Below are 17,789 nucleotides of genomic sequence, written 5' to 3'. Positions count from 1 at the left end.
GATGGGGGCAGGGGAGGGGAGGGGTGTGGGGTGCGTGGGGTGAGGGAATGGGCAGGGACTGTGAGGAGGGGAGGAGGAGGGGCGGAGTGTGTGTGGAGGGGATGGGCGGGGGTGTTGTGGGGGACAGTCCGAGTGGGTCCCTCCAGCCCGGCTGCTCATCAGGACAGGACACTTGGAGTTGCCAGGGGTCACCTGGGCATCCAGGCGGGCGAGTGGGAGTGCAGCCCCTGACATTCCCCCAGAGATGGCTGGGCAGGTCCTGTGTCACCCATGGTCCTTGGGGCCACACAGGTCTCTGGGGAACACAGGGGCAGGGCCGAGCTGTGTCCCAAGGGCACTGCAAGGGTCCTGCAGGGGCCATTCAGGTGTGCGAGGCAGCTGTGAGTTCTGCAGCCAGCGCCAGGGACGGGCTGGACGGGCCGGGAAGGATAGAAGGGGACACTGACATCTTCTCCGTCCCCTCCTGCTCCCACAGGACACACGGGGTGGGCCAGCCCCACCCTTTCTTGAACTCGCAATCCCGATGGCTCTCCTTTCACATGTCCTGTTTCCTTAGCCTACTGAGTTTGACTTTGCACTCAACCAGGTTCAGGGGTCGCCTCTAACTTCCCAGGACAGCCAACCATGGAGCCCGTGGGCAGGAAGCGCAGCAAGAGGGCTGCCAAGGTTCAGTTGGAGGCTCAAGTTATGGCCGCCCCCGTGAAGGAGCATGCAGGTAAACACAGCCCAAGGGGCCACGAAAGAAGGTGCACGCCCAAGGAGACGATCTGTCTGCTCTCTGCGCGGGGGGCACACGGGCAGCCCGAGACCCCTGGCCCCTTCGTGGCTTTGGAGTCCACCATGCATGTGCTAAGAGGCCCCAGGTTTTCAAAGCAGGATCGAGGGCCTAAGGCTTCCCGTGGGAGGCTCCCCCTCATAGCAGGGTTACAGATGCTCTCAGAGCAGCTCTTCTCCATGAGTGTGGTCCTAACATCCAAGGGGTCTGACCTGTGAGCGTTGTTTACTGGGACTTGAACCCGAAGGGCTTCCAAAAATGCCTCCGTAAAATGGCCAGGGGCCCAGTGATTCCATGCATAGCTCTGCTTTAAAGCTTTAATTGGTAGAGAACCAAAAAAGTCCACAAATGGTACCTTTCTCCACGAAAAATGTCTACAACAGCGTTTTCCTCTAAAAAAGATTTGTCTTTTAAATTTTAATGCAGGAAAGGATCCAGTCAATGATGAACATGAGGAAAGAAACCCTTTTACAGAAACAAGGGAGAAAGATGTAACTGATGAGCATGGGGAAAGAGAACCTTTTGCTGAAAAAGATGAGCACATGGGGTAAAGTGTTTAAGTCACTTTTGCCTGTCGGATAAAGTATTTTGGGAAAAGTCAGCTTCGAATCATGTCATCACTGTTCTATTCTATGCAGAACATTTCACATAAGACATTTCTTCCCAACAAACATGGCATTTTGTGTAGCATTATGTTAAAATTTTGATGTAACTTTTTTTTTTTTTACAGGATTCATACCATGAAGCTAGAATATATTGCAGGTATGTTTTAGGAGCTATTTGTAGTTTTTGAAAATTATTTTCAACCATACAAATGTTACAGTAGGTTATATGAATTAGTGGATGACAAGACTGTCTTACACGCCTTCTTCTCATATATAGCGTTTAACATACGTATTTAATGTAATGTGTTTAATAAATTTTCATACTTACCTTTTTGATTGTTGATGTGGAATGTGAGAATGCTTCTAACAATGGTGAAATGAGAGGGATGGCTTTTCTTTTATACACGTGGAAATTTAATTATTTGGGGAATATTAGAGGACACTGGAGGAGAAACAGCTGTATTCGTTTCTTTTAGTGTACACAGATTAAGTATATAAGTTTTTTTATCTTTTATTTTAGGTTTGAGGGTACATGTGCAGGTTTGTTATATAGATAATTGCATGTCACAGGGGTTTGGTATACAGATTATTTTGTCACCCAGGTTGTAAGCGTGGCACCTGCTGGGTGGTTTTCATCATCACCCTCCTACCCTCTGCCCTCAAGTAGGCCCAGGTATCTGTTGTTCCCCTCTTCCTGTCCGTATGTACTCAGAGTTTTTAATATGAGTTTTTATGTTCCTAATTTAGCTATTCTATTGTCACAGCATTCTGATTTTGTTTTCTTTAAAGTACAAGAGAAAATCGAATTATCTAAAATGATGATATTCTATTATTATTTCAGTAATAAACTGTGTACTAGAAAAAGAAAGACAAGTTTTCTACCCAGTGAGAAACATGTAACTGGATCCAAAAGCTCATACATTTTGTATTGCCATGTGAACTGTTAGTTGCACTGACTGTTATAGGACCATATTTTCAAAAAAAATTGAGAAAATTTCTGTAAAGACGACAAGACAATACTCATATTTTTAAAAAGCTCAATTCAGTTTTCAGCTCTTCTATAGCGATAATTCATACAAGCAGTATATTTGGAAAGCTTTGCTCTGCTTAGTGACTAAGTGCTGGTTTTGTGAGCTGCCTAACTGAGCATTATAGATGGAGACTGTAAAAAGTCTCCATTATATAATGGAGACTCCTTATAGATGGAGACTTGTATTATGGTGCAGATCTTTTATGATTGCTGAAAACTATCTTTAGCAATTGATGGTAGATCTCTAATGTGAAACCATGTTTAGGAAAGCATTCCTTGTAGTATTACAGTTTTCTGAAACACAACACTATGGATAAAAATATCATCTAAAAAGCTCCAAGAAAATATTTCAAAAGTGTTTTTGAATGTATTTCTTTACTTAAGCCTAAATTTTTACACCCATGGACGATGCTTCTTTTATTAAAATACAGTTAATAGCATCAATCACTAGATTGCTTAAAAAATGCTTTTCTTATTGTGTGTTATTTCTACCCTTTTGATGGTCTTATTAAATAAGATACTTTTTTGTATGTTTTGCATAACGAATTGTGACAGTATTTCATGGAAACATGTCCTTTAAATTACAAGACATTTTATAAATGTAGAAATTAGAGTCTGTGTTTGTAACCCTTTCTGCACATTTAAAAAATAGAAACTTTTAATTATTTGCTTTTTTTCATCATCCATCAATTAAGTGATTTGCAGTTATACCAATTGGAATTAGAGTGCTAATATTAATACCTAAAAGGTTTTACAGAAAACAAATGAGTAAATCTTGCTTTTTGAAGTGATCTTTGCATTTTACAATGTAAATGTCCTTCCGATATTGCTGAACCATCATGTCTCACATTGATTTCAATGTATGCGAAGAAACTACTTTTCAGCATTAACTTTTAATGCATTTTCATTTACTACCCAGCTGACATTAAAGAGGACCTTGCTGCAAAAAGAAAAATGATAAAAATAGATAAAGCCGCTTATAGGAAAACCAAGAACACAATTGAACGTGCTTTGAGAAAAAAACAACTAAAAAGGTATGATTGTTGGCTTTTTTGCATAATGATATTTATATCATTTCTTTGTATTTGTTGGTGCAAATAATTTCAAAAACTATCCTGTACATATTGGTGTCTCTAGGGAACAACATATTTTACTTGATTGTTCCCTAAGCAGGTAAGTTTCTTTAGTTTTATAACCTCAGTTTAACAGAATTGAGAGATATTACCTAGAAAGTCAATGAAGATGACCTCTTTTTGCCTTCCAGATAAAAATAGTCTTCCTGTAAAATTAATTTTTATCCGTTTCTAGAAATACGGCAGCTGCATGTAAGATAAATGTCTTCAACGTTTAGTCTGTAGATCCTTAACAATATTAAGTTATGTGGAAAGGGACAACCTTATGTTGTAAATAAGTTATCTATTTTAGTTAAATTGTTTTCACTATTCCCTTTAGAAAATCACCGTTGTGCCAATGTGGAGAAATAGTTAAGTGAAGCATTTCTTTTGGGAAATCTTATGGGATGAATGGCTGTTATATTCTTGAACTTACTTATGAGAACCCATATGTTGTTTAGTTTGAGAAAATGAAAAGTAAACTGCTGTTAGAGAAAATGATTGTTTCTGGGAAATTTATAGTGCTATAAACCCTCCTTTGTCTTCAGCATGTAAATAATGTGAGATAGCTGCTCTAGTAGTCAGTTAGGAAGGGATCCTTTCAGAATGAGAGTAACTCATTTCACCTTTTCCCAAAAAGATTTCAGCTGCTATTACTCCCTTGCTACTTTATAGTATAAATTATGTCAAGTCTGTTTTAGTTTGAATAGGATTAATTTTTCATCTCTCTATGACATATGACAGTGTTACATATTATGTGTTACAGGCAGAAACGTGATTATAGACATACTCGGAAGTTGCTGAATGTCCTTAAAGAATACATCGCAGACAAGCAGAAAGATGATGAGGAAGTAGAAGCAGCAGCAGCAGCAGCAGCAGCAGCAGCAGCAGCAGCAGAAGTAATAGTAGTAGAAGAACAAGAGGAGGAGGAGAAGGAGGAGGAAGAGGAGAAAGAAGGAGGAGAAGGAGAAGAAACAGAAGAAGAAGTAATTGTTGGTATCAGGCTTAGCTTTATGATTAACCTATTGTATCAGTGTCTCAGGGAGTAATTGTTCATGCAGAAATCCAGCAAAGAAGGAAGAGAGCATGAGCCCAGAGAGGGGGCCCGTTAGTGGACTCATGTACCAGGGGAATATAATTGCCATGAAGCATTTGTGGTCCAACTGAGGTCAGCATCATAGCGATTAAGAAGTCAGAGTGAGCCCAGTTGGCATATTTGTGCAAAAGCAGCTGTAGGGTTGGAATTTCCTGGGTTGGGGTGTAGCCAAGCACGTTGATAGAGGAAGAGTTGGGCAGGGAATAGACGCAGGGATGGGGATATGATGACTGGCTGTGGAATTTCAGCTGGAACTGAGTTACCTGAGCACATGGGGGTGGGCAATGGGCAGTGAAAAGTGTTCCATTCGGTGGGTGTCATATCCCAATAGACTCCTGAGCTGTAGTACTGAAGTGAGTGACCTACAGTGGCAGGAAGGTAGTGGCTGTATGTTGGGAAGATGGAGAAACAGCTGAGTGCAGTGGTCAAGGGCTGGGGCACTGCAGCCCCACTGCTTGTGATTCAACTCCAGCTTGACCATTGCTAGCTCAGGAACCACGGGCAAACTATTTATCTCTGTGCCGAAATTTCCTTGTCTACAAAAGGAGACATGGTAAGAGTACCTATGTCAGAGTTATTTGGAGGATTGAAAGGTTCCTGTGTAACGGGTTTATTTAAGTTTTTCAGGATGTGATCTGACCCATGATTGCTCTTTATCATTGCTATTATTAATATTACGTAGGTGTTGCAGTCATTGGGAATGACAAAATCTAGGGGATGACTGTATAAGTGAGTGCCATGTAGAGGAGAGGAGAACACTGTTGTTGGAGATTAGGTCAAGGTGCAGAAAGGCCATCATTTTTGTAAGGCTCATCTATGTGCATACTGAAATGACCAAGATTTAATACCAGTTTAAAATCTTAGTAAGAGATAATGTTTCTTAGTTAATTTCTGTATAAATCTTACCCATCTGTAGTCAACAAATTATAGGAAGGGTCATCATATACTCTACATTTGAAATCAAGAATTAAGACATATGTGTTGAATATGTATGTAGAAGAAAGAAAATTCCTTACTCAATGACTGATGAAAAAGGTCATTATATCATTTTAGCATATGAGTGGTGAACACAGTTCTTTAAAATTGGTCATAAACGTTGTTTAAAAGAAAGCGTTAAGAAGTATAGATTTAAAGAGTATTCCTACAAAGCTAATGCAGAATTATGTTTTGTAAGTATTAAAAGTTACCCAATTTTCATCACTACTTTTTTGTACTTCTAGAAAGCATTTCAAGAAAAACAGAAGAGGTGTCAACAACATACAAGTGTTAGGAGAGGGGGGCTGAAAGAGGTGAAGCCGCTACGTGAGCAATTCATAAAGGTCTGTTCTATTTGGTAACATAATACATTATAAAATACACCACGTGCATAATAGAAGAAAGTCTTCTTGTTTCTGAATGTATAGAAAGACATTTTGGTTATACATTTTAAATTACTTACCATTTTCACTTTGAATGTATTGTTCCAAATTTAACATAATTGGTAAATGTATTTTTAGGATTCATGAATAGTTTTGTGGGAGTTACTTAGAACAGGAAAAGGTAAATTGGAAATTTTACCTGGAAATATACATCTTGTGTATAAAATTGACATTTTATTAACACATTGACCCATTTATGCCAGAGGCTGCATGTTTTTTGTGTGTGAAAAATCAGACCTTGGCGATGATCTTGAGTGGTAGGATATACATGACTCCCACAAGGTTAGCGTTCCAATAATGGAACACTAGGCATAAATGAGTTTTAATGATTTTATTTTCAGTTTTCAGGACGTCAGTGACAAATCTATGGTGGAAGGCAAGAAGACCATAAATCCTTTCTGGGTGTCTTTTTTACTTGTGATGTTTCAAGAGTTTTAAATAGGAAGTAGGCAAGTGTAACTACTGAGTGTCTCTTTTATTTCCTGCTATAATATAGGAGTGTTTTATGGCATATTCACTTACAAAATTATCAGTAATGGTTTTACATGACAATTTGTAATAATAAGGGATGATTCAGATGTATAACAGAATGGGAAAGCCAGCTGATTATTAACACGTTGTGAATTGTGAATTATCTGCTGTCGTATAGCACATTAGCAAGTTGTCATCGGACAATCACTTCTTCATGTAGATGTATATTATTTAGGTAATAGTGGAATTCTTTTCTGGGAAATAAGGTATTCTTTTTAATAACCTTGTGAAAATACATGTTCATATGTCACTCTTCTACACTAACTGAGATGTGTTAAATAAACTGAGAAAAGAGTTTGAAAATAACATTTTCAAGCAACTTGAGAATGATCTAACAGTTATTTAAATAGAAGTCACAAGTAGAGAACATGCTGCTATAATGTTCCCCAGAAACCATTTATTAATTGGTATGAACATGAAACTAGAAGTTTTCCTGTCAGTGTTAATGCTACATGTTACCACTTAAGGTAGGAACTTTGCTATCGTCTTGGACTCTTCTGAGTCCCTTATCCTTCCCATACAGTTACCATGAGGCAAGTTTTACCTCTGTAATGGCCCTTAAATTTCTTTTTTTAAAATTCCCACTGCAGCTGCCCTAGTTCAAGACCTCATTCTTCCTTACTTGTACTATTAAACTCTTTTCTGAGTTCTCTCTTCTCTTCTGAGCCATCCTTCATTGATCGGCAATATTACCTTCCTACAACCCTCCCCTTCCTAAAATGCTTCCTAACCCTTCGCTCTTCCCAGCCTGTCAGTGGTGCCCCGTCTCAGTTCTTAGATGTTCAGAGACTCCCCACTTTACGTGACCCCTCTTAGGCTTGTTTTGCCGCCCTCTGTCTTTGCTCCTGCCTATCCAGGTTGACAGCTTTCCCTGAAGGAATTCACTGTTACGCTCATGCTTTACTCATGCTCTTCCTTCACAATGCTTTAAAAAATTTTTTCGACCAATTTAAACCTTTTGCCAACTAAGTCAACATCAGTCTCCATTTCTGGCTACACGTCTGAGTGAGTTGCCCTTCCATAGCATTACACAATTTTTGTATTAATTTTTTTGTTTGTGCATTTGCTTATGTCACAGGATTATGGAAGAGATTATGCTTACATTTTTTACATCTTCCTCAGCATTAACATACAACATTTTAGGGAGTAGGAACTGTTGAACTATTTGTTGAGGGAATAGTGTATGTTTCAAACATAGTTACGTTTTCTCTAACTTGATGAGGTCATATCACCGACCATTTTATCCCTTCAGTGGAAACCACGTTACGTAGACTATTGCTGATAATCCTGCTGAAAAAATATATTTCACGATATAAGCCTGCCTATCTTTTTCTGTCTTTGCTCCACCTTGACCTTAAGATGCTCATCAACCCATTTTATTCAAGCAAAGTACATGACAGTTGGACCTGCTAAAATAATATTTCACTGAAATCTGGCATTAAAAAATTTAAGTGGGTATTTGGAGCTCCATGTATTGATTACAGTTTTCTTCACTTTGAAATAAATAACCAGCATCCTTTGAATATTAAAAGTTGTTTCCTTTTGACATCTGATTAACCCTGTTTAAAACGTGAGATGTAAAGTGGTGGTTTGTCAGTGAACTAGACTTTTTCTTTTAGGCTACCAAGGACTCTAAAGACAATTATTGCATCATTTCTTCCGATGAAGAAAGTGAACTTGATAACTAGCCGTGTTTTTAAATAAACTCGTGTCAGAACTGTAAGTAGTGCATATTTAAATATTAAAAACTCAGGATTGATATAAGCACTGGAATATTTTATTTGCAGAAATGTGTATCACGGTTACTTAAATTTTTTTTGAAACAGCTTTTGGAAGAGTTGACACTTAGTTGTCTCTTCAACCTCTGTTATTCTGATGACTGAAGAAAGAACTTGAACCTATGTTATATGATACAAGCACAACTTGAACTACAGTAAACTGCATGACAGTGTTTTGATAATTCTTGTATAAATCAGTATAGCTCCTCTGTCATTTGTCTGTTAAATGCCAGACCTTGTTTCTATGATCTGTTGAATGAATCCTAGACACTTCTGTGAGAAAGCAGGGATTGCATAGTTATGTACACGGTCAATTAAATTTTAACATTAAAGATGATTTAGATTTCAGTTCGCCTCTGTGGATCTGTATCAGTTCCAAAAATGTAGAAAGCACGGGCATAGAAAAGTACATTTTTCTTTAGTAAAAGAAGACAAAACCTGCTGGGTGCGGTGGCTCATGCCTGTAATCCCAGCACTTTGGGAGGCCGAGGGGAGTGGATCACTTGAGGTCAGGAATTTGAGACCAGCCTGGCCAACATGGTGAAACCCCATCTCTACTAAAAATACAAAAATTGGCCAGGCATGGTGGCATGCACCTGTAGTCCCAGCTACTCAGGAGGCTGAGGCAGGAGGATCGCTTGAACCCCGGAGTTGGAGGTTGCAGTGAGCCAAGACTGTGCCACTGCACTCCAGCCTGGCCGACAAGAGCAAGACTCTTTCTCAGAAAACAAGAAGACGATGACAAAAGCTATCCTATCTATGCATTCTTTTGTATTTACTCATTAGGATAAAGAGGCAATTCCAATGAAAGTAGGAATTCAAAAAATAGATACATTCTATGGCCTTATCAAAATTATTTAAAATACCTTAACATTTGTGTTCTTGAAAAAATTAAACTACTATAAATAATTAAGGCAACTGAGCAAGATATATTAATATCAGTGTCGAGCCACTGCTTTGTGGGCATGTCATTTCCACAGACATCAAAATGCCATGTAGTTTGTTTTGGTCCATCATTCAATGATACCTCCCCTTAGCACTGAATGAAAGTATTTCGTTAACATTTATGTATGCTTACAATTATTTCACATCTGTGGCAAGGTAAATTATGTAGAGTGCTTTGTTTTTCCAGCTTAATATTCATGGATTATGTGGAAGTTTAAGTCTACCTGCATCTAAAAACTTGAATGATGAATTCACCTACCTTTCCTTTTCTTAATGTGCAATTTTCACATGTAACAACATATAACATGTTTAAAAAGATATTTTTGCATGCAAAAACATGTTTAAAAGATGTACACGTTTTTGCATGTAAAAGGAATTTTACATGTAACAACATGTAAAAAAATGTTCATTTGGAAACACTTTATTTAGTAAATACGAAATTCAGAATATATTTGGAGTAAGTCAGTTAAATGTATTCTTTTGCTGAGTTTCTGAAATTACATTCATGAATTGTTCAAAACACAATACCCTCATTGGGAGGACAGGAGCGACTTCCTCTCATTTTTCCTTGTGCTTTTTATTTTAATTGGCCCCTATATACCACTCTTACCTTTTCTAGGTTTTCCAAGTTTAAGAAAAAAAGCAAGTTCATTCAGATTCTGTTTTTCTGCCTATAATCACTTATACAGGAATAAGTTAGTCCCTGTGGGGAGCATTTAATTCCTAAAGTTTGCATTTTTGTAAAGAACTTTCCTTTTACCCAAAGCGTGTGTTGGTAGTACTAAGTACTCCTAAGTACTACTTTAAGTTTCTAAGAAGATCCTTATTTGAGATCTCTTTCAGTAGTTACAGAGGCAAAGTAAGCACTGCAGAGGTCCATGTGCGAGTTCTATTGTACATACTGGGCTATCTGACTATTTCTTCTATAGTGGATGGATGAGAAAGAAGCCAAAATGTACTTAGTGATGGAACAGTTGATATTTATACCACCCCTTACTATCAAGTGAGTAACTGTGTACTTGAAGTCACTTTTTTTTTTTTTTTTTTTTTTTTTTTAAGAGATATTGTCTCACTCTGGCCGAGCCGGAGTGCAGTAGTGGTGTGATCATAGCTCACTGCAACCTTGACATTTTGGGTTCAAGCGATCCTCCCACCTCAGCCTTCAGAGTGTCTGGTAACACAGGTGTGCACACCACGCCCAACTAAAATATATATTCTTTTGAGAGATGCAGTCTCCCTGTGTTGCCCAGGCCAATCTCAAATTCCTGGCTTCAAGTGATATTTCCACCTCAGCCTCCCAAATTGCTGGGATTACAGGCGTGAGCCACCGAGCCTGGCTGCATTATCTCATTTTTATATGGAATCTAAAACAGCTGAACTCACAGAAACAGAGAATAGAATGATGGTTACCAGGAGCTGGGGGAGGTGGAAGGTTGGGGAGATGTTGGCCAAAGGGTACAAGATTTCAGTTAGACAGGAGGAATAAGTTCAAGAGCTCTATTGTAAAACATGGTGACAACAGATAATGATAATACTGGATTTTTAAAGATTGCTAAGAGGGTAGATTTTAAGAGTTCTCACCACAAAGAAAATTATACTTAGGTGAAGTAATGCAAATGTCAACTAGCTTGACATAGCTATTTCACAATATATACATATTTCAAAGCAACCTGTTGTAGATGGTATATATCATTTAAGTTTGTCAATTAAAATAAGTTTCTGAAATGTTTGGAATTAAACATAAAAACAAACATTTATTACCCTGCAGTTCTGTAGTTTCAATGTAAAGTCTGGACTGAGTGCCTTTGGGTTAACATTCAAGATGGCAGTGGGGCAGTGTCCCTTCTGGGGGTTGTAGGGGAGGAGCTGTTTGCTTATGTTTTTCAGATTCTGAAAGCTCCCTCCATTCCTTATCTCATGGCCTCTTTCTTCATCTTAAAAGCCAGTATTTTGGGGGGTCAGAGCCTTCTCATGTGGCTGTCTGGTTCCTTTCTCCTGCCTCTCTCACACTTAGAAAGACCCTTGGGATTCCACTGGACTCCCCTAGAGATAACCCAGGATAATATCCATGTTGCAGGTCAGCTGATTGGTACCTGTCATTAGCACCTTCCAGTTCATTTCCTCCCTTGCCTTGTCGTCTCACACGTTCACAGGTTCCAGGGATGAGTTCCTGGACATCTTTGGAGGGTACTTATTTTGCCTACCAAATACACCCTTTCTTTAAATGCACCTCACCTTTAAAATAGCATTGTTTTAGGTGGGCACAGTAGCTCATGCCTGCAATCCAGCGCTTTGGGAGGCAGAGGTGGGAGAATCACTTGAGGCCAGGAGTTTGAGACCACCCTGGCCAATATAGCAAGATCTCGTCTCTACAAAATAATTTTTTTAATGGCACCATTATAAAGAGGGAGGTAGGATGGATTCCATCTTCTTCTCAGCCCTTGTCCAAAGGTGTTGACTTGCATAAGCCGAGAAGCTACAGTGACAATAAAAAGCTCATCCTTGCTACCCCGAAGGAGAAACACCGGCTCCCATAAGCAAGCGACATGAGTGTAAGTCTTTGTGTATGTGTCCGTGTGCTGGGGAAGGGGTTCATTGAGTTAATGGAGGCTTTGAGGTCTGTACTGTCTGCCACCTGGCTGCAAATTGTATGCGATGGCTAAAGTGATCCTCTCACTTCAGGCCTCCCGAGTACCTGGGAATATAGGCGTGTGCTACCATGCTGGCTAATTTTTTTGTGTGTGTTTTCTAGAGACGTGGTCTCAGTGTGTTGCCCAGACTGGTCTTGAACTCCTGGCCTCAAGTGATCCTCCTGCCTCAACTTCCCAAAGTGCTGGGATTACAGACATGGGCCACTGCATCCAGCTGACCTATACGCCTTCTATTTTATTTTATTTTATTTTATTTATTATTTTATTTTTTATTTATTTTATGACAGAGTCTCGCTCTATCATCTAGGCTGGAGGCCAGTGGTGTAATCATAGATCACTGCAACCTCTGCCCGCTGGCCTCAAGTCATCCTCCCATCTCAGACTCCCGAGTAGCTAGGACCACAGGCATGCATCACCATGCCCAGGTAATTTTTGTATATTTAGTAGAGAAGGAGTTTTGCCATGTTGAAATAGACTCTCTTTATATATAAAACATATGACTGTCTATTCTTGAGTACAGATTAAAAACATCATTTTTTATTATTTGAATTTGTAAGAGTTTTATGTATAAATAGAAAAGAAGATGCTTATGATAAAATTAATTTATTGTAATTAAAATTAAAATTATCACATAATTAATAATATATTTGCTTAACAAAATGTTAATATTCTCTTTAAATATCATTACTAACACATAATCCACAAAATCCTACCTTGGATGTTATTACATAGTTTAGAAGTTTTATTGCATGTCATAATCTTTGTAGCTCCATAAATGAATTTTAACAACTCCTCTAAGCACAGGAGAAGATAATATGCATCATTCCCCTTACCTTACAGCTAATAAATAGTTGATCATTTCAGAAATCAGGCATTTGAAGCTGTGTGAACATGAACCATTCATCATTACAGAATGATCACATAGATACATGATATCCAGCAATTGCAACTTACAAAGTGTTATCAGTCCAAGATCTGATAGATGACTCATTTTCCAACATTTTCAAGTTGCAGCCCCATGTTTTCATACATGTCATTTCATACATGTCATTTCTGATTTACCATTAAGCATGTTCTGGTAAATTGTTTCTCTCGACTGCTCATGCAGTGTTTTGAACTGGTGCCATAGTAGATTTATTTTCTTCCCTTCAGTATAGACAGATACATGTGCTTATTTCTAAACCTCATCAGCTACCACTAAGGACCAGGAAGCAAAATCTAAGTGAGTGACAGCAGTTTTAAGTTATTCTTTGATTGGCTTTTGGAGTGAGTTTGATGCAGTCTCCTTGGTTTTCTAGCCGGGGACATTTGGCCAAGTTATCTGTCCTCAGCCATTCCCCTTTGGGCTGTAATACTGTTTTGGCAAACACAGAAACACTAATGTAGATAGCTCACACTTACAGTTTCCAGAATTTTTTTTCATACAAGGAACTTTTAAAATGTATAAATCTCTTTTTTCCTAAATTCACAAGGTTGAATAATATACCACATATACATTTTAATACATATTGTAAATATTTGCATATAAATATGTATAATATATAATTAATGTAAACCATTTTATATTTCCTTGCATTTCTTAAAATCAAAGCCAAATCGAAACATTTTAGGTACAATGATATAATTTACTGATAAAAGAAAATTATTTCCCATTCTTCTATAAATTTATAGAGCCTGGAATTTTTATCAAATAAGCTTTGGATACCTTATAGAACTAGCATAGTCCTTTTTTAAAATAAGCTATTATTCTTAGTAGAGACAGGGTCTCACTTTGTTGCCTAGGCTAGTTTCCAAGTCCTGGCTCAAGTAATTGTCCCACCTCGGCCTCCCAAAGTGCTAGGATTACAAGCAATGAGCCACCATGCCTGGCCTAGCATACTCCTTTACTAAAAGGAAAAAAAAAAAAGGCCATTAAAAATATTTGCTGAGATACTGAGTGAATGGATGGATTACAAAATGAATTAACCAATGAAGCGGTGTCTGAATTTTGGAGAAATTCTTTTTTTTTTTTTTTTTTTTTTTTTTTTTAGGAACATTAGTTAAAATGTACTAAACAGCTCCAGGCAACTTCTCCAGAATGATAGACATTGCCCTATGGACATACATGAAAAATGTATATATATATAGCATATATACAGCTTTCTTGATTAGTGTATTCACTTTACGTTGTACTTTTTTTTTCAACAAATAGCTATAAAAGCCTGGTTATAATACAGTTTCTATAGGCACTAAAACAAACAAATAGCCACATCCCTATTTGTGTTCAGAATTTGAAAGTTGTTATTTTGGGGTCATTTTAAACCATGTTTTCATCTCTTTTTCTGAATTTGACTTCGTAATGCTTTTTTATTTTTTTAAATTTATTTTTATGTGTTTTAATTTTATTTTCATGGGTTATTGAGGAGAAGGTGGTGTTTGATCACATGAGTAAGTTCTTTAGTGGTGATTTGTGAGATTTTGGTGCACCCATCACCCGAGCAGTATACACTCAACCAATTTGTAGTCTTTTATCCCTCACCCCCTTCTCACCCTTTCCTCCTGAGTCCCCAAAGTCCATTGCGTCATTCTTATGCCTTTGCATCCTCATAGCTTAGCTCCCACTTAGGAGTGAGAACATAACGATGTTTGGTTTTCAATTCCTGAGTTACTTCACTTAGAATAATAGTCTCCAGTCTCATCCAGGTCACTAGGAAAGCCATTAATTCATTCCTTTTTATGACTGCATAGTTTTTTATATCATATATATGATAAATATATATCTGATATATATTTGATAAATCTGATATAATCCCCGTATAATCCCCGTAGTGGGATTGCTGGATCAAATGGTAGTTCTGACATCCTCCCACCGCCCGCGCACCTCCACGCCGCAGTCCCGGCTCTGCGGCTCGCCCTCTGCTGCGCTAGGCTCCCGCGGGTGCTCGGCCCGGCCCCCCTCCGCCTCCTCCCTGGCGGCCCTAGTCCTAGTCCTCCTGCTGCCCCTGGAGCTGAGCCTGGCAAATGCCCTTGCACCTGGGACTCCTGCTCAGAATCTCCCCGAGAATCACATCGACCTCCCTGGCCCAGCACTGTGGTCGCCTCAGGCCAGCCACCACTGCCAGCGCGGCCCAGGCAAGAAGGAGTGGGGCTCACGCCTGCCCAGGGAGGCCCAGGATGGGGCTGTGGTCACCGCCACCAGGCAGGCTTCCAGACTGCCAGGGTCTGAGGGGCCGCTGCCTGAGCAGAGTCCTGCAGGCCTGCTGCGGGTGAAGGACTTGCTCCTGGGGCTCGAGTTGCCCTACCCCAAGAAGCAGAATCGGTCTTCAGGGTGGGAGAGGGCCAGGAAACGCAGCAGGGAGCACAAGAGACGCAGGGACAGGCTGAGGCTGCACCGAGGCCGAGCCTTGGTCCGAGGTCCCAGCTCCCTGATGAAGGCGGAGCTCTCCGAAGCCAAGGAGCTGGATGCGGCCATGGAGCAATCTTCCGCCAGTCGGTCCTCCACCATGATCTTCCTCACCACCTTTGAGGCAGCATCTGCCACAGAAGAGTCCCTGATCCTGCCCATCACCTCCCTGCGGCCCCAGGCACAGCGCAGGCCTGACGGGGAGGTGATACCCACGTTGGACATGGCCTTGTTCGACTGCACCGATTATGAAGACTTAAAACCTGATGGTGGGCCCTCTGCAAAGAAGAAAGAAAAACCAGGGTAAACTCTCCAGTGACAGTAACGAAACATCATCAGCCGAAGCGGAACCGTGCGACCATCACCAAGACTGCCTGGCAGGGCTGCGCTGCTATGCCAGATTCCACCGGAACCCCACGTCACACAGAAGAAGGGGCGCTGCCTGGAGACCGAGACGGCCAAAGGCGACCAGGGATCCTTCATCAACGTCTAGCCGCTCCGCGGGACTGGGGGTGAGCCCGGGAGGTTTGCACAAGATTTGTTTATAACTAGCAGTGGGAGATTAAGTGGGGGACCAGATGGCCGAGGCTGTAGGCTCAGGCCCAGGACTCTCAACCCCGGGAGGGGAGCTACTAGGTAAGCGAGCTGGGTGGGTGCCCAGGAGCCGGCAGGCATCACCTGTGCACGCACAGTCCGGACCCAGTCAGCCCGGTGTCCAGCTCTCCGCGATGGCAATACCGAGATTGCCCCCTACTGTCCGACTGCAGCACTACAACAGCTTCAAGTTCAAAACCAAGAGGCTTTTTTGAGAGTAGAAAAGTAATGTAAACTTCCCGAAAGAAGGTCCACGGGCTGGAGATAAATATGGAACACTTCCTATGGAGCAGGCACTATGCTCAGGGCTGGACTACCTTATCTCATTGAATTATCACAACGACCTTTTCAAGTAGGCATTATCGCCATGCGACAGATAAGGACCCTGAGGCACGCTGGACTGATCTGGCTTGCCCAGAGTCCCAGGTCAATGCTCTTCAAAACTTAACATGCCAACAATCGCCTGGCGGTCTAGCTAAAATTGTACATCTGACTCAGTGGACTCTGCTCTTAACAAACTCCCCGGGCATGCGATGCTGCTGGCCCAGGGACCCCACCGAGAGGTCCGGGGAAGTACATGGCAGAGCAAGGACCTGAACCTGGGCCAAGGCTGTCCAGCTCCAAGATCCACGTTCCTGCCTCTCCACTACCAAAAACTTCTTCTAGATTCTCCAAGGCTTTTGGCAAGAGAGGCTTGCACCCTGGTATTACCTTTCTCTGTGGCTGGAATAACTTCACTGTTCTCTGCCTTCCCTGGACAACGGTGTATCATGTTTAAAAACAAAACAAAATGCAAAAATAACCAAAAAAATGCTAGTTCTACTTTTAGTTCTTCAAGGAATCTCCACACTGTAATGCTCTTTTAAAATATGTGCTTTTGATTTCTTGCTTGTATATTTTTGTATTTGGAAATTGATTTAGAAAGTATATATAATCCATAGAGACCCCAGCCCATTTTTAATGATTCATGTTACAAACCCTCCAATAGCTTCCTGTGGGTTCGGCATGGTAGGAAGTACAGGTGAAAGAAGACAAATAAGACAGAACTGGTATTCTGGAACTTGAGAAAATGAAGAACCCTGGCAATCACAATGCAGTGTGAGAAGTGCTATGAGAAATGCATTTGCGGGACCCCTCGGGGCACATGTCTGTCTCCTAGTGCAGCCCAGGAGGTGTTGTCATGGAAGGCATCCCTCTTAAATCATCTCCCAGAGGATGGCATCTGATGAGGTAGGACGCATATTCCAGGCAAAGGAAGCAAATGCACTGGGTTATTAAAGTATTGCAAATAACTCCTGCACACTTCTGGGACAAGTGTAAATTGGTACAAATCCTCCTAGGAGAAATATTTGGTAACATCTACCAATATTAAAATGTATTAATGATCAGATATGGGACCCAGCTCTCCCAGCTGTTCCATTTTTGAGAACGCTTCCTGCAGAGACACTTGCACCCGGGTGATGTGGCAGATGCACCGTTTTGTTCACGGCAGCCCTAGCCTTCGCACAGAGTTGCAAACACCCTAGATCTTCCTCAGGAGAGGAAGGATTCAATAAAATACCATGTGTCCAAATGGTGGGAATGCCACGACAGTCAAATGATAAGAAAGACTTTCTGAGATATGATGTTAGGTGAAAAAAGTGGGTTGTAAACGGATGTGTACGATATACTATATATTATGTGAATAAGGGAAAATACATTTATGCCTTTACTTATTTCTTGTAAATGTATAAAGTCATATCAACGTGTATGTAAGAAGCTGACAAAAATATTTGTCTCAGTGTGTGGTGCTGTTATATGGGACTAGATACAGGACTCATTGGGGTGAAGGATGAGAGGGAGTGAGTGGTCCAAGAAACAGCTACAGACCTT

The 17,789-nt window shown here is 40.5% G+C and overlaps 1 protein-coding gene and 1 pseudogene across 1 annotated transcript; both read left to right on the top strand.

Moving 5' to 3' along the window:
- The first annotated feature begins 589 nt into the window (after positions 1-589).
- FAM9A (family with sequence similarity 9 member A) lies at positions 590-8,688 on the top strand. Its single transcript, XM_005592929.4, has 8 exons — positions 590-715; positions 1,202-1,322; positions 1,506-1,537; positions 3,330-3,444; positions 4,289-4,514; positions 5,839-5,937; positions 8,187-8,286; positions 8,394-8,688. The coding sequence occupies exons 1-7, from the start codon at positions 625-627 to the stop codon at positions 8,253-8,255; spliced, it is 753 nt and encodes a 250-aa protein (XP_005592986.2). The 5' UTR covers positions 590-624; the 3' UTR covers positions 8,256-8,286; positions 8,394-8,688.
- A 6,078-nt stretch (positions 8,689-14,766) lies between these two features.
- LOC102131770 (draxin pseudogene) lies at positions 14,767-15,816 on the top strand (annotated as a pseudogene).
- Positions 15,817-17,789: the final 1,973 nt, after the last annotated feature.

Source organism: Macaca fascicularis, chromosome X, assembly GCF_037993035.2.
Source record: "Macaca fascicularis isolate 582-1 chromosome X, T2T-MFA8v1.1".
Taxonomy (NCBI): domain Eukaryota; kingdom Metazoa; phylum Chordata; class Mammalia; order Primates; family Cercopithecidae; genus Macaca; species Macaca fascicularis.
This window is presented reverse-complemented; position numbering and strand designations above follow the sequence as displayed.

What these genes read in the sequence shown, in the direction of transcription:
- FAM9A (XM_005592929.4), top strand. Translation starts at nt 625, where the DNA reads ATGGAGCCCGTGGGCAGGAAGCGCAGCAAGAGGGCTGCCAAGGTTCAG. An exon ending in CCCCGTGAAGGAGCATGCAG is followed by an intron (nt 716 to 1,201) that starts GTAAACACAGCC and finishes ATTTTAATGCAG; the next exon opens with GAAAGGATCCAGTCAATGAT. An exon ending in AAACAGAAGAAGAAGTAATT is followed by an intron (nt 4,515 to 5,838) that starts GTTGGTATCAGG and finishes TTGTACTTCTAG; the next exon opens with AAAGCATTTCAAGAAAAACA.